Source organism: Tubulanus polymorphus, chromosome 3 (genome assembly GCF_964204645.1).
Source record: "Tubulanus polymorphus chromosome 3, tnTubPoly1.2, whole genome shotgun sequence".
Classification (NCBI taxonomy): Eukaryota; Metazoa; Nemertea; class Palaeonemertea; order Tubulaniformes; family Tubulanidae; genus Tubulanus; species Tubulanus polymorphus.
The window spans coordinates 25,038,850-25,055,761 of NC_134027.1; the positions used below are offsets into that span (position 1 = coordinate 25,038,850).

The 16,912-nt window shown below is 42.0% G+C and overlaps 1 protein-coding gene across 1 annotated transcript in view; it reads left to right on the plus strand.

Moving 5' to 3' along the window:
• The first annotated feature begins 9,436 nt into the window (after nucleotides 1-9,436).
• LOC141902239 (membrane-associated guanylate kinase, WW and PDZ domain-containing protein 1-like) overlaps nucleotides 9,437-16,912 on the plus strand; it is a 56,311-nt gene continuing 48,835 nt past the window's right edge. Inside the window, exons 1-2 of the mRNA XM_074789881.1 lie at nucleotides 9,437-9,818; nucleotides 10,079-10,192. Coding sequence (XP_074645982.1) covers nucleotides 9,437-9,818; nucleotides 10,079-10,192 — 496 coding nt within the window. The remainder of the gene's footprint in view (nucleotides 9,819-10,078; nucleotides 10,193-16,912) is intronic.

The window sequence follows — 16,912 nt, forward strand, 5'->3', positions numbered from 1 at the left end:
ATTCTTCATTTCGAGCAGCTGAAGCCGCGGTAACCTTCTTTTTGGAAACACGAAATTTCCCGAGCTCTCTCTCTCTCTCTCTCTCTCTCTCTACGGGGTATCCGTATAGTTAGAAGGGAATCTGCTATATGCCCGAATTAGTATGTTTTTTTCTCCTTTTTGTGGTAGAGATCTTTGATCTTTAAATAGGGATTGTCCCTGTTGTTTATTTTGGTTTGTAAATTTCGTTAGATTTTTTGATTGAGTGTCCCTTACAGACCCACCACACCTGACGGGAGCGAAACGGGGGGTTTGATTTTGAAATTAGTATGTTTAACATGTAAGTAGACACCTCCCTGTTCCAGTTTATAAACCGCCGTAGAATTCTTCTGCCTCGCGTATCTCTCTAAGGCGGTATCCGTTAACGTTCGGCTCTGTGACCAGTTACAGGTGGGAAAATATTGCATCGAAAGAGCGACGAAGCCCCTTGATATTATTATGTCTGACAACGCAAATGATATCTTCTATTTTTTCTCTATCGGGGAGTGTATGTCTATCAAGCGCTGTGATAGACATGTTACGCGTGCTCTCGTCGCAATCTTCAACAACAATTTTTCAGGGCAATTTTTCACCCACGACTAACAGAGCAGCAGTCAGGACTAAGCTTACATTTTCTTTAATGCCACCTTAAAGTGCGGAAATTACACTACGATGCGCTGAAAGTTCACGATTTTCCGGAATCCAATTTGGCTTCGCACGTTTGCTCTTTGTGGCGCTTGCCCTTTTCATTTCTGGTGCTCCGTCGAAGTCTGCCACCGGATCCGCGTCTGTCTATAGTTTCTAAAGCTTCTCCTTCGTTATATCGATAATTCATTTTGAAAATATTCCGCCATATCTGACATTGATGATTGGGATTTATACTGCCAGTGGGCCTCCGAGACTATACAGCTGAGCCAACAGTATAGAAATTGACTTCGCGTACTAAGATAAAGGTGCTCAAGTTGCTGGTAGATAGAATATCTTTATTTGTAGAGTATATATGTGGGGTTATGATGTGATAAGTGAGGGGTGGGGGGTTGATAACTGAGATTGAAATAAAGAGAAAGGAATGGAAATTGATAAAGGTGGGTATATTAATTTGAGGTGCGTTACCAGAGCACGAAGTGGGGTTGACGCGGTCTAGACATAAATTCACCGTGGACCCGATCAGCTGACATTTCTTGTGGTCCAGGCGTGTCCAAAAGTGTTCCCTCATAATAAATGCATAGATTCAGCTTTGTCTTTGCGCCGCGATTTCATCCTGTTTACTCCACACGCGACGCGTCATTGGCTATAATAGGATAGGAAGGTATATTATGCATACGGGAGTCAGACGAATATAGACAGCGGAACGAATGATGATTGATCACCAAAAATAATAAATTCCAACGTCGTAAATCATCGCGAATATTCTCCTTAATAACAAGGAGATCGTTCTAATAAGAATTGTCGCTCTAAATCGCCGGTCCGAGATGGAGTTTGTCGCGTTCTCGAGGTGGGAAAACGATCGAAGAAAATGACGTTGAAATGATCGTTTTATTTGCCAGGCGACAAGTGAGCTACGAACTCGATTTGGTAAATTGCTGATTGTGATCTTCACGCGCGACGAGGAGGGGGAAAAGAGACGCGGAAATACGTTCAAGAACTGCGCAAATACAAATCAAATTGAGTCGGTCGTTACAGGAATACTTGGAGTCTCTTAGAAAACATGGAGGAAGGCGACTACATCTTGCTCTGAACATAGGGGCGGTTTGTGTACCAGTCTACCCATTTAGGATTACTCGTACATTTTATGGTCCGGGGGGGGGGGTGCAGTTTTCACTCATACATCCATCTTCAGGTCGAATGTCAACTAATTAAATTTTTGGTTATAGTATCCTTAATGAAAATAAGTGTTCTTTTTAATTTTACGACGACCCGAATGAAAACAGATAAATGAATTCACACATGACTGCTAATCATTGGCAGAGGCCTGCAGCCATGCAGGAGAACCGTTCCCACGAAGCTTAAAACCATTTTTCTGTATAGCAAATAACAGAATGCGTGTATCATGTCATCAACGTGGATATCGTTGATATAGTATTTGGCCGTTCGCGAGGGGCCCAGCGAAGGTTTCATATAGTCGAGATTTAAGTCCAGAAATGATCTTAGATTAGTTGTTAGATTCTCTATAGAACTAAGAAGGTCTTAGACTGGTCTTAAATCTAAACGATGGCCACGGAACCGCCCCATATCACCTGGCGTATACTGGTACCCTGACCACTGCTCTTTTACAACATAACCTTCCACACCAAACCCAATCTGCCACTGAACTCAAGTGTTGTATACTTCGTATAAGTGCTAGGTTTCTCAAAGAAGGTGCCTTTCTAGTGCTAAATACCATTTTTTCATAAACATAATTTGGAACATATTAAGCTGTCGGCCTGCACTTTGCGGGAATTCTGACTAATTTCATCCGATTTTAAATTTCATTTAAGATATGTACAGAAATAACGATCCTTTATCACTTACTTTGTTTAGAAACATCGCGTTCATTTATTTCGCTTGCAATTAATCGGCATACGTCGTCATCGATTCCTCGTAAACCGACGAATTTAAATCAACGTCATTTGTATTCGATACTTATATCATGTCTTTTCATGTAAAATTCCTTTGAAAATAGCCAGTGATTCTGTCAAAACATCAGTCCCTAGTTGCAATCCAATTCGCGTTTAATAATCCGAGATGGGATCTGCTGTCTGACATTAGCAGGTGCTCGTTTACTGTTATCAGCCGATAGCGGAAGTAGCTTCTTTCCTCTGCCAGCGCACGCGACTTCCTCATTACAAAGTAAGCCGCCAGCCGATCCTTCTGTACGCCAAGGCTTTGGTCCTAATTGATGTCGGTCCTTTTATGGTATTTCTGATCGCTTGATATATACTGCCTCTCCGTCTCCCTCTCTGTCTCCCTCTCTGTCTCCCTCTCCCAGCCTCTCCCGGCCTCTCCGTCTCCGTCTCCGTCTCCTTCTCCGTCTCCCTCTCCATTTCCGTCTTCCTCTCCGTCTCCCTTTCCCCTTCCCTCTCTGGCTCCGTCTCCCTCTCCCTCTCCGTCTCCCTCTCCGTCTCCGTCTCCCTCTCCATTTCCGTCTTCCTCTCCGTCTCCGTCTCCCCTTCCCTCTCTGGCTCCGTCTCCCTCTCTGGCTCCATCTCGGTCTCCCTCTCCCTCTCTGTCTCCGTTTCCCCCTCTCTGTCTCCCTCTCTGTCTCCCTCTCTGTCTTCCTCTCCGTCTCCCTCTCCGTCTCCCTCTCTGTCTCCCTCTCTGTCTCCCTCTCTGTCTCCCTCTCCGTCACCCTCTCAATTTCCATCTCCGTCTCCCTCTCCCTCTCTGTCTCCCTCTCTGTCTCCGTCTCCCTCTACCTCTCCGTCTCCCTCTCTGTCTCCCTCTCCGTCTCCCTCTCCGTCTCCCTCTCAATTTCCATCTTCGTCTCCCTCTCTGTCTCCCTCTCTGTCTTCCTCTCCGTCTCCCTCTCCGTCTCCCTCTCTGTCTCCCTCTCTGTCTCCCTCTCCGTCTCCCTCTCCGTCTCCCTCTCCCTCTCCCTCTCCCTCTCCGTCTCCCTCTCTGGCTCCGTCTCCCTCTCCCTCTCCGTCTCCCTCTCCGTCTCCGTCTCCCTCTCCATTTCCGTCTTCCTCTCCGTCTCCGTCTCCCCTTCCCTCTCTGGCTCCGTCTCCCTCTCTGGCTCCATCTCGGTCTCCCTCTCCCTCTCTGTCTCCGTTTCCCCCTCTCTGTTTCCCTCTCTGTCTCCCTCTCTGTCTCCCTCTCCGTCTCCCTCTCAATTTCCATCTCCGTCTCCCTCTCCCTCTCTGTCTCCCTCTCTGTCTCCGTCTCCCCTCCGTCTCCCTCTACCTCTCCGTCTCCCTCTCAGTCTCCGTCTCCCTCTCTGGCTCCGTCTCCCTCTCTGGCTCCATCTCGGTCTCCCTCTCCCTCTCTGTCTCCGTTTCCCCCTCTCTGTCTCCCTCTCTGTCTCCCTCTCTGTCTTCCTCTCCGTCTCCCTCTCTGTCTCCCTCTCTGTCTCCCTCTCTGTCTCCCTCTCCGTCACCCTCTCAATTTCCATCTCCGTCTCCCTCTCCCTCTCTGTCTCCCTCTCTGTCTCCGTCTCCCTCTACCTCTCCGTCTCCCTCTCAGTCTCCGTCTCCCTCTCTGTCTCTGTCTCCCTCTCTCTCTATCTCGATCGTTTAAGATCCCTAATATCTCCATCCTTATTCCCCTGCCTACTTCACAATCGTCGATCTCGAATTGAATAAACGTTGATTGCCGATATTTCTTTCTATTCGTTTTGTCTACTGCGAATACTAAAACAACGTTAATTTACATATATAATATAACAGGATACCGGAGCCTGTCCGATCGAGGTTGTTGCCTCAATCGTGACGAGATCAAGTGAAATCTCTCTAACCGCGATAAATGATTCGATATGACAGAATCTAGCATCGCAACGCGCCCGCAAAATGTCATATTATGGATGGCAGTTATTTTCTGTGACGTCTCGAACGCTTACTTGACATTGATTGGAGGAGATTCCGAATAGAAAAAGAAAAGCTAAGATCGTACTGCGTATATCGGAATAGAAGATTCGATATATTTCAAAGTTCATACTCACGCGACATTTTCAAAGACTGATTCAGAGCGTATTAAAGAAAGCTTGATTAAAAGTGGTATGTCTCGTAACCAGACGAACAGTTGGGTGCGGGGATGCTTTGTTGTATCGGCAAAATTATAGAATGAACTTTAAAACGAAATGCCCAAGGGTACATTAACTCCTTCCTCCATTCGGTCGAATCGGTGCACTTGAGCCTACTGGATTACTTTGGAAAAAATCCTTGATTCTTAACTCAGTATCCAGTAAACTCGGTGAAATATTCGGAGTCGGAACGCAACCGAGTTCCCTGATTCTCAACTCGGTGAAATATTTACAGCAGTCCCAACTCTACTGAGTTCCCTAATTCTCAATTCGTTGAAATATCTAGAGCCGTCTCAACGCCACCGAGTTCCCCGATTGTCATCGGAAATATTTATAGTCCCAAGACTACGAGGCTAGTTGATGTATTTTGAAAACTTTTATTTTATAATTGAAAATCGTCGATTTGGTTTTCTTATCGAGGGCAAGAACAAACGAGACTATTCGCATTCAACCACTAAATCCTGACGGGAATATCCAATAATCTCGAACACATTTCATTTCCTGAACGAGTAGGAGGAACTCATCGTCGCATATAAAAAAGGCCAATTAATCACCCGTGCCCGCTTATTCGGTCATGGCTAGCACTCAATCAGTGCCGGATTTATTGGACTTGATATGGAAACAAGGTAAATGAAAATAAAAGCAATCAGTCTGTAGAAAAACTGGATCCCACGATTTGATTATCTTCACACATGCGAAACTCCAAAATGAAAAAAATAGAATGGAATCAAAACAATGTAAGACTCGACTAGATTCTGTCTTTTACTCCCGGATTCGACGTACTTGATTCTTGCGTGGGCAACACAGAGGCTGTCTGGATGTTAAATGAACAATCCAACAGGTTTAGTCTTGGAAAACTCACTATCCTAACGACTTAATGCAAGATAAACAGATCTACATTCTTTCAAGGCTGTCGACGATAGTTTCGATTGGGAGACAAACGACTGTCATTCTTCTTCCATCCGTCAGGTGCTGCCTTCTACTTGACAAATATAGCTTACTCTGGCAAGTGTACAATTTTTTACTAGACTGGTTGCCGGTGTATGACCGCTAATGTAGATGGCGCATAATTCGACAGGCAACCAGTCTGACTTTCGGCGAGAATATTGTTAATACAATTTAATTAGTTTCATCCGTATATGGAGCTAATATACTCGTTAATCGTAGATAATCTCACTCACAATTACATAAACAAAAAAACAAACAAATTTATGCCAATTTACGACACTAAGTAAACAATCCGACCGACCTAATGTGGGCAGTCGGCGCGTGCGCAGTCATAGCATCACAACAAATCCGGAATATTTATTTCATTTCTGGTAAAATATTTACTAATTAATGGCTTTGAAATCATCGTTTCGAGGCGGTGATTAATTAATCGTCTTAATTAACCGTTAGTGGTGACATCGTTTGAGGATTATATCATCTCTAGCCTTCACCGGGTCGTGAGATTATCGTTTAATCCGTCGTGTGTAAGAGGACACCCGACCGCAAAAAACGGAACCTGCTCCGTCCGCATTCAATGATGATTCAGAAAATTTTGTCAGAACTATTTGGGCCTCTCCCAAAATGATGTTATACAATACATATTATAGGCCTTAAATATGTAAGCAAATGTTCAATGAATTACTGATTCCTGTCCTGGACTGACAGGAGAGTAGTGAGACATGATGATGAATTGATGATTTGAACGAGGAAAGGCTAATTAGTAAATCTTGACTGCAGTTTCAAGTCTGAATAAAAACTATAAATGATATCTTAATAGGCCTAAATATGCAAAGTTTAGAGATTAAAAGCGTATTTTGTTGTTTTTATAGAAAATCTAAAAAGCGAGTTTCGAATGTCTTTTGATTTAAGTAAGTGGGTTTTTAAACCTATCCTCAAAGTCTTATGATTCAGGGGCCGGTTCCATAGTCATGGCTTAGACTTAAGACCAATCTAAGACCATCTTAGTTCTAGCTAATCTAACAGTATAAGACCAGTTTTAAGACCACTTTTTGACTTAAGTCTCAACTATGGAACCGGCCCCTGGGGCCGGTTGCATAGTCATGGCTTAGACTTAAGACCAGTCTAAGATCAACGTAGTTCTATAGCCAATCTAACTTAAGACCAGTCTTAAAATTTTAGACCACTTTTTGACTTAAGTCACGACTGTGCAACTGGCCCCTGGTTGTCATCAGGATCAAACCACTGTAAGTAGGAACGTAGTGTAGTGTCATGATATTTAAATCCCTACGAGGGATGTAGGGTTTTGGAATGGTAGGCCTATGGTTTCAACCAGTGATATGTTCAGCCTTTTTCACTGTTTTTTTTATTTTGGTCATGTATCTAAAGATCTGACAATTCTCTCTTAAATTGATCAATGACGAACTTAGCCGGTGCAAACAGAACCAGGTTCCATAGAATAAGAGATGGACAATGTTGATTTGGTTTGGTTTTTTGTAGTATCTCAGTTTAGTCAGTATATGTATGGTAGGCCTAAGCCTATTGAGCATTATGCAAATTACCCATTATTCTAAAATTCTAGGAAATTTATCATCCCCCAGACCAGAGAATTGAAAAAGATCAAGATGAAAAAACTTTTGATAAAAAAAAGCTTAGTCCTACAGCTGGTTCCACAGTTGTGGACTCTCTCGTTCAATTAATTGAGAATTAAAGATTTGTTTCTAGCTCAATGGAGTAAATTCAATATCTATTTCATATAAAAATTCATATAAAATCAGGGGAAAATATACAAAAGATTCACAATGCCTTAACTTGCTCTGAAAATAGTGTAACTGTAACGATGTCAGAAATGTACACTTGTTAGTAGGCCTATGTGATTTAAGGAATTTCATAGATCATTAAAACAAATTAGAAAAATAAGGAAATCACAAAAATACGATTAAAACCCAGTAACACAATTAAAAGATTTGAAATGAAATTATATTTAATAAACCGAATTGAGATAAAAAAAATCTTTTTGATTTTAACCTGATGATAGTCTCTAGAGAAAGTCTGAAATGGCATTTGATTTTTGATGTTGTTTCTAAATAGATCTGTTGTCCACGCCTGATTGTGGCTATTCAGCGTTTTCCACAGCAGGTTTTAGAGGGACGGCCACCACTTAAAATCTGCTGCCCCTACCGGAGCGGATGTCAATATTCTATCAATGCTAATAATTACTTAAAGATCTATTGAGTTTATGCGAAAAATAGAAGATTACACCAAAATTAAGCTTAATTTTCTGTATTTTTTGGGGATTGAAAACCTTGCTACTACAGCAGCCACTAAACAATGAATGCAGCCCCTTTAAAATTCCAGCATGTGGAGAACCATGCTGTTCTACGACACGGGCATTTTTAGCCTATTTGCCTTTTAAAAAATGAACAAACTAATAATAAAATCTTTGGAGCGTCCGATATTGTTGATTCGCGATATTAAACCCGGCCTCTTTTGATTCCCGATTGCCCCGACTGTCTTCTTCGTTCGACGATTAATTGCTATTGATTCTTCGGCTCGTAGCGTTTTAAAACCGGTCTCGTATTCGCTTCGTTCGCAAAACCTCGATAAATCAATTCTCGTTTTTCGAGACTAAGTCCGATAGAAAAAACCGTCGTCACAATCTCTTCTCCGTGGAAATAAGCGTCGCGGTATTTCGATGAAATTCCGTGTTTGTAGGCTCCGTAAACAAATTCTGTGAATGTTCGTTGTTTTTTTTTTCGGGGACAAATTAACTTCATTCGGTACAGTTCAGTTTCTCGGTTATTCGGCTGTGCTTTGTGCCGGTTAAGTTTCATCTGTGTTGACATATAAACTGATGAAGGCCTGTATCTTTAATCTCGAGATCTAGATTGATTGTTTCCTGCAAGCTGAAATGTTCGTACCTAGTTGTTGTGAGTGAGAATGTGGAAATGAACTGAATCTGAACGCTCAACTGAACCGTCGGCGGTTTTTTCGCAGATGGATATATTTGATTTATATAGAAGCTGTCTTCGGTTTTTGGATATATTCTCGTAAATTGATTTCTCGGGATAAGGCTGTGAAGTTTTATCTAAATCGAAAAGATCGAAAACAAAGTTAATTCGTGATAAGTTTAGAATGAAATTTAAAATTTTACGACGTTTCGAACTGTCTAGAGAAAGTCTGAGATGTTTTATCTTTTCATTTTTTGATTTTGATTATTGGGAAAGTGAATTTATTTTTTTTTCATCTCTTTAATTTGTAAATCGAGGGTTTTAATCCTACTATTAATAACAATTGAAAACAAAATTTATTTATCAAAAGTTGAAATCAAAAATTAAAATATGCAACATTTCGTTCAGTTTCGTATAGTTTCATAAGATCTTGAAAAATCTTAAATCTAATTTTGATCTCTTGAGTTCATTTATCATGGGTTTTAAGTCAACAAGATACACAAATATCCGTGTAAGATGAGTAAATGAGAGAAATGCCACAATAATTCAGCTAAAGATGAAAAGTTCTTGGGTAAAGATTTAGTAGTATTTTAAAGTATTTAAGAGTTCACTCAAGAAATTTTCATGTTTGGCTGAATTTATTAATTCTTTTATCGATGCATTTAATGAAATCTGTCTTCATTTATTTTCAGATCTCGCGATTGAAGAACGGTTAGAACTCGAGAACGCTGAGGATTAATAATTCGCGATGATAATTTGGTCGCGTGTTTTCGGTTAGCGGGCCGCGCGTGCGGGTCATGAGATGATGAATCGTTTCAAGAAGTCGTCGTCCGGCGCCGCGGTCGCGTCCGGGTCGTCGTCGCGGAGCCAGCCGCCGTACGTCGTTCCGAACAGCGCGAAAAACAACTGGATCAACCACCAGAGCGAGGCGATCGTCGCGTTGAATATCGCCGACGGCAGTTTGAACATCCCGGTGAGCGGCGGCTCCGACAGCGGCCGGTTTTGTTACGTCGGCGACGTGCGACAAGAACGCGTCAACTATCACAGCGGCAAACTGCAGAGCGGCGCCATCGTCATCGAGATACAGGGACAGAAAGTATCCGGATACACGCTGCGCGATTTGATACAGTGGTTAGAGCACGTCAGTCAGAACGGCGCGCCGGTACTGATTAAAACCGTTAAACCCGGTACGTTGTGAGATATCATTCATCGTTAAAACCCTCTCACTGCTCACTAATTCATAGGCTACCTTAAAGTGCCGGGGCTGGTTCCTCAGTTGAGACTTCAGTCAAAAAATGGCCTTAAATTTTAAGACTGTGCTCCTTTTGGTTGGTCGAAATTGGTCTATTCTGAATTAGAATGGACCAAATTTGTTTAACTACCGATGGTATGAATGTAATATCGCGAAACTGGTTGATTATTGATATTCTGATTTCTGATATTTCAGGATTGTTACCGAAAGATTTAGGACAGTATTTAAGCGCCAGATTTCAGAAAGGTTCCGTGGACCACGATCTTCAATCGACGATCCGTGACAATCTTTATTTGAGAACCGTTCCATGTAAGTGTATTCTTTATTTAATTTGTTTATTTTCGAAGGCCTCGTGCATTGCTTCTTGAATTGAAAAGGGAAGTATTAAATGTCTTTGGCAACTTGTCAAAATTGCGACTCTTATAGCCTACTGGATTTTTTTATACTTGCAAGGCTAGTTGCACAGTCAAGGCTTATATTCAAGACCATTTTCAAGACCACCATCTTAGTTCCATAACCAATCTAACAAAGACCAGTCCAAGCTGATTTTGGTCCTATAGCCGCCAATCTAACTGGCCTAAGCTGATTTTGGTTCTACAACCAATCTAAGTCAGTCTAAACTGATTTTAATTGTAATTAACTAATCTAACAACTTAAGACCAGTCTAAGCTCATTTTGGTTCTATAACCCATCTTACAACTTAAGACCAGTCTAAGCTCATTATGGTTCTATAGCCAATCTAACAACTTAAGACCAGTCTGAGCTCATTTTGGTTCTATGGCCAATCTAACAACTTAAGACCAGTCTAAGCTCATTTTGGTTCTATAGCCAATCTAACAACTTAAGACCAGTCTGAACTCATTTTGGTTCTTTAGTCAATCAAACGACTTAGACTGGTCTAAGCTCATTTTGGTTCAATCTGACAGCTAAGACCGGTCGAAACTCAACTCACCATAGCCAATCCAATGACATTAAGACTAAACTTATAATTTAAGGCAATATACTGGTATATCAACGAGTCATGATCGTGTAACTAAGCCCTAAATCCTATATTATGATATCATGCGGGCCTCGGATAAGATATGATTCAATATCTACTCAGTGTTCGGTATGAAATAGCCGATCTAATCATCAGATACCAGGTTCGTTATTCCAATCAAAACTTATTTGGCGTTTCTATCAATTTGCTCTCATTCTCTCCCATCGTCGTTCTCTACGCACGACGCCAAAAAATGCAATTTCGCTGATTTATAAACGCCACAGGAAATTACCGATATTTCCATCATAATACTTGTTTGTATATAGATAGAGCGAGCTATAGCGGCATCGTGCCGTGTATTCATTATTCACTGTGTGTGTGTACATTATGAGACTTGCGCGTTTCGTCCGTTGCTCTTCGCTGAACGGTTTTATGCGTTTTATCAGTTTATGTGCGCGGATATTGAGTTGTGATTAATTTGTAACTAAACTCTCCGGACAGTGCTGCTAACTGCTGCTGGTGCTGGTTGTTCGGTTATCAGATTCCACTCATACTGTCTCAGTCTGTGCGGCTGGGGATTTTCGCGTACTGGTCTCTTGTCTATCCGGGGTTCATGTGTTTGAATCCTGGTCATCTCATAGCTGTCCATCAGTCTTTCACTGGTCTCTCATCAATCCAGGTTTCATGTATTTGAAGCCTGGAACAGTCGGTCAGTGTTTCTGGTCCGATCAATTTAGGGTTCAGGTATTTTATCCCGGTGGTGGTAGCAGTCAGTCAGTCGTTCACTGATCTCTCATCAACCCAGGGCCGGTTCATGTGTTTGAATCCTGGTGGTAGTAGCCTGAGTCAGTCAGTCAGTCCCACATGAATCAGTGGTTCTGTTCTAAGGTTCAAATCCTTCTGATCGCATTTCTTGGCCACAGTCGAGACCTGAAAATTGATAGAAATGAACGGTAGGGCGTGAAATACCTCGGATTTACATGAATCGGGGGATTATATTTCAGCAGTTGGTATGTATAACCGGCTGTATGATATCAGAATGCTCTATGTATGATTCATTATTCTCGGGCCCCCGACAGATGATCCTTATCAATAATTAACAACAATTCCATGCTAGGAATTTTTAACGCATGATTTTCCGTGACCGGGTTTTTCTTTCTGCGCGCGTCGAGGGCCTTTTTACGGAAAATTGCCTTTCACCCGACATCCGAGAAACAACCGGCTGACGGCGATATCGCGTTCTCTAGCGTTAATTGTCACATTCCGGCGCGACACCTAGTCAACCACTTGTCAACCAATAACATACATCTGTAGCCGTCGGTATAAGTAGTCGGAATAATAAGGCAATCGTCTACAGTGTTTGTTAAGCGACGTTTTGTTTCTCCTATTACTTTTTCTTTTCTCTCAGTCGAGCCCGGTATTGCTGAAGATGACCATTAGGATATAATCGAAACATCGACAAGTAGATATCATTAAAGGAAACCTTTTCGAACTCACTTTTCTTTCTGACTGGGATTTTGTATTATAGTTTAAAACATAGACTCGGAGTCTTTCATTAACGGTTGAGTTTCTATTTTTAAGCCGAATTTCTGCGTAAGTCATACATATCAAGGCTGGTTTTGATTATTCCGTTTTAAGAAATATTAAAACGTGGATTACAAACTCTCTAGCGGCCGCTTCTATCAGGTTTACGGATTACCGCTATTCCGGGATAGGTAGAGCGTGTATTCTGGTCGAAATGAAAAGGAGAGAATTCTGGAATCGGTATAGCATCCCATCGAAAACCTGTCAAAATGTTTTAGACCATTTTCTGTACTTCCGCTGTTAAATTTGTTCCCGGATTTCGCTTGTGCAAATGACTTGCAAGCAATAGTTTTTTCGTGGCATTCAGAGGAGTGATGCTTCAGCAAAAAACTCAACGAAATAAACAGGGCAGCCCCTTCCTGGAAATCGGGAAAAGTCGTGGAAATTTGTTGAGATTGCTAGATCGCGCGTATAAAATCGATAAGTTTCTGTCTATGTCTTACGTATTTGATAAGTTGATTGGATTCTTAGCAAATCAAGTCAGGGAAAATGACGTGCATGTCAGGGAATAGTCAAGGAAAAGTCAAATAAAAGTGACCGCACTGAATAAATCTTTATTTTCTTCGGCTTTGCCACATTCGCTAGGTAGGATTTGGCCACAATTTGAAGTTGTCATGGTGATTCGTGCCACGTCCCGTGTGTTTCGACTGTTAAGCCACGATTCATACGATGCCATATTGCGTAATTTTGAAGAATTTCAACCTGGGAGCCGCGTAATCTCTCTCGAAGGCGATAATCTCTCTCGATGTTATTGAATGCTCCCGTGAGAGGTGACCTTCTGCGGTCGTGATGAATCCCGATTCGGCGAAAACCGCGGCGAAGAAATCTTACCGCGATTTTAGATAATACCGATAACAATCTCTGAAATATCGGTATTATGTTCAGGTCAGTTTAACTGACGATTTAAGTTAGAACCAATCTGTAATACGAATTATTACTTAGACCGGTTATTTTGGGACATAATGGACTATGACCACGTCTTTGACATGAACACCAAACCCTTACTACCCCTACCACCTGGGCTTAGTCTCAAATATCATTACTATTTCCTTTAACACTTTCAGTGCTGACTAATTAATACTCTAAAATGCTGGAGATTATTTGAACATTTTGGAGAATTCCATCCCATTGCAGTGTATAACCGGTCTACTGCTTTAGTGCATCAACACCGTGGTGCGGTGTATTGTTAGTTATAAACATTTCGCGATGTTTGACAGGTGCTGCCATCTTTCAATACAAATTTTGACTAGGCCTAATTATAAATCACTTGGATACCCCGCGCCATGGGGTATGTGCAATATAGGGTGGATGGATTATACACCGCATGGCAGGGTATAGTTACTTAAAGGGTTAATCGTTGAGTTTATGAGAAGGCTGTCAATAGCAACTTATAGGCCTACCGGTAATCATTATTTTGTTTCGTGAAACTGTCCTCTGAGGGTAAACGCTATTTTACAGCTGAAACTGGATCCAAGAGTTCATTGTAGGTTCACTCTGTCCATGTGCAATAATATAAAATCCATTCATCATGTGTTCGTTGTAACGACTCTGCAATGGTTTCCAGTTGATAATAATTTCCAGTTGATTTTCAGTTGAGCCACTATTTTTCATTTCAAATTACCCTCAATCTGTGTGCTAACTATTACAATGAAATATATCTGGTGCCCCTACGTAATAACTAGGCCTATCCTAATAGGGAATTCAGGAATACTGAAGAGAGTTGAAACTCAGTATTTCTGAGGATGGTTATCGGGGTGTCCTGTGGGATTTTCTCATCACGGGTTCTGTATTGACTTATTCTTAGCTGTCCTCAGTTCCGAGGACTGGACTGAGATATTAGAATAAAGCGCGTGATTTTCTACGTATAATCGTTGTAGTAGGTTCATCGCGCGGGTTTTGTGTCGATTTATTCTTTGCTTTCTCTACCGAACCCCGAGATGTCTAATACCGGACCGAGACGTCCGATATCCCCGCTCGGTCAGACGTTTGATCGATGAGACCGATTTGACATTAATCAAACCATTTTGTTCGTTCGGTTCACGAGTAACCGACCCCCCTCGACTCTCAATTACGACAGACGGCCTTGATTCCGACGTCACGTTCGTATGGATAGATCGACTTTGACACAATACCGATTCATACCGGTTCACGCAGATACAGAAGTCAATCGGCTTACAAGTCGAGACTAACAGGGGTAGAGCGCGGCAGCGGCGGAGAAGAAGCCGTTGTATCAAGTTGCGGTCGTCGCGTCACTCGAAAATGCAACGTCTGATAGAAATTGACATTCGAATAGATGCCGCTATTTTTAGCCGCGCATCGGAAATCACCGCAATATAGATAAGTTTGCTTCTGCCGAACTATAAGGCTGATAGAAATTGCCGCTTAATGCTGGTTTTGTTCGTCCTTTACGTGTACTGGGTTTTGAATCCCGATTCTGGTCGGGTTTCTCGGTCTAAGGTTCTCATATCATTTGGCAAAAATGAAAGCTTGAATCTACGTATGATATCCTAGGCCGAGTTGCGCAGCTGCTGGATTCGTGCTTCTGATAATCCTGGAAATCGGTAGTTAATTGTTTTAAGGCTAAGAAAGTTTATGAGATTTTAAGTCATGAGATTTGATGTGTCTTGTTTTGTGTCTAAAGCTTTGAAAAAGCTATGGAATTCTAGAAATGCGTTTCCTTGATATGGAACTGTGAAGCTATGAACGCATGTCTTAGACTGTTCTAAAAGCTAAGCTAAGTGACTATGCTGCCTGGGTGCTCACACAAGCTGCCAACTGTTCCTCAGTGTTTGGTGCACACAGAAATATGAAAGATGTTACTGAGGGTCTTGCTGTTGATTACTGATTAATTTGAACAGAAATATGAAAGATGTTACTGAGGGTCTTACTGTTGATTACTGATTAATTTGAACAGAAATATGAAAGATGTAACTGAGGGTCTTGCCGTTGATTACTGATTAATTTGAAGATTTTCTTGAAATGTTACTGATGAAATGTTACTGAAAAAAATTCATCAATTTGTTACCGATAGCACTTTTCAGAGGTTGGCAGCCGTGTGCTCAGTAGTTCAACATTTCAATGGCGCCATCTAGTGGTAAAGCTAGTTTGCCAGGTCGTCGTTGTGCGCGCGGGTTGACTGCGACGGTAGCCGCGTGCGTCTGCTGCGGGTGAGAGTCATAACGATCGCTGATTGATGTAAGACGTTGTTCCCAGAAGCGCGCGATCACTCCCGCTAAACAGGTCCGCGTCTATATATAGACGTACATACATATACGCACGCGGAATGAGCAGCGGTGTTTGTCGTTGTGGATTAATTTGATTTAAACGGCGGCAGCATCACTCGCGACGACGACGACGCAGCGCGGAGCGAGCTCCAGTCGACCAGTTGTTTATATACGCAACGTACGTATCTGCCTCGGCTATTGATTCCACTTCTCGAGAGATGTTCGTCGTCGCTCCGACGCTTCCCGCGGCCGCTCCGCGATTTCAAACGGTTTTCGTATTTTGAAATGAATTTTCTATCGGCGTTGTTCATGTCTACGGATTAGTTAGAACTATTTATCGCTAGACGACGTCCATTTTTTTCGGTTTTCTAAACCGAAATGAACGCACGTTCTAGAACGTTCTTAAGATTCGACATCTACAGTGAACGTCAACTTCATGAACCGCGCGTTCTGAACATTTTTCACTCAAAAGGATTTTTTAACTCCTAGTCACGAAATTCATCTTTCACATACTTCTTCGAAAGGACTGAATACTTTATCGCGAATTCCAAACCATTCCAAGTTTTTCGTTGCTTTGTCGGAATTTGTTCATCACAGAAACGATACGTTTAGCGTTTTGATTGAGCCGCGCTCGCGTAAAGGATTCAACGACCTGTCGCCGGAAAACCATCGAATGGTTTTTGTTGCTCTGTGGAAATTCATCCATCGCCGTCGTTTGCTTCCCACGCGACGATACGTTTAAGATTTTTAAGGAGCCGCTTTGACGTTAAGGATTTAATACCTCGTCGCGAATTCGTTGCCGCTTCCTGGAAATTCATCTTTCACGAACGCTTTCCTTTTTTAGCCCCTTTTTACGTTATAAACCTCGTTCGCGCGGTTGTTTTTTCTACGGACTATGCGTTCCAAAATGATCCATATCCGGGATATAGTGTTTTTTACTAAAACGATGATGTAAGGATATAAAAACAATCCAACGTTAAAAATTATGTTTTTGTCGTGCGCCGGGGCTTTACGCGCCAAGGATAAGAGCATTTTCGTGTCGTACACTGTGTATTAACCAATGGCCGGAGAATGTTAGGATGTTTAAGAAAAACAGTGGCGAGAAATTATTAGATTTGATGTTTGCGGTAGTTTGAGGAGGAGAACATGTCACCGGAATGAACTGATGCGATCGTTCAGCGCCTGCTGGTTGTGGAATTATCCGGAGTTTCGTAGCGAGTCGGAAAAGTGCGAGCTTTTAGA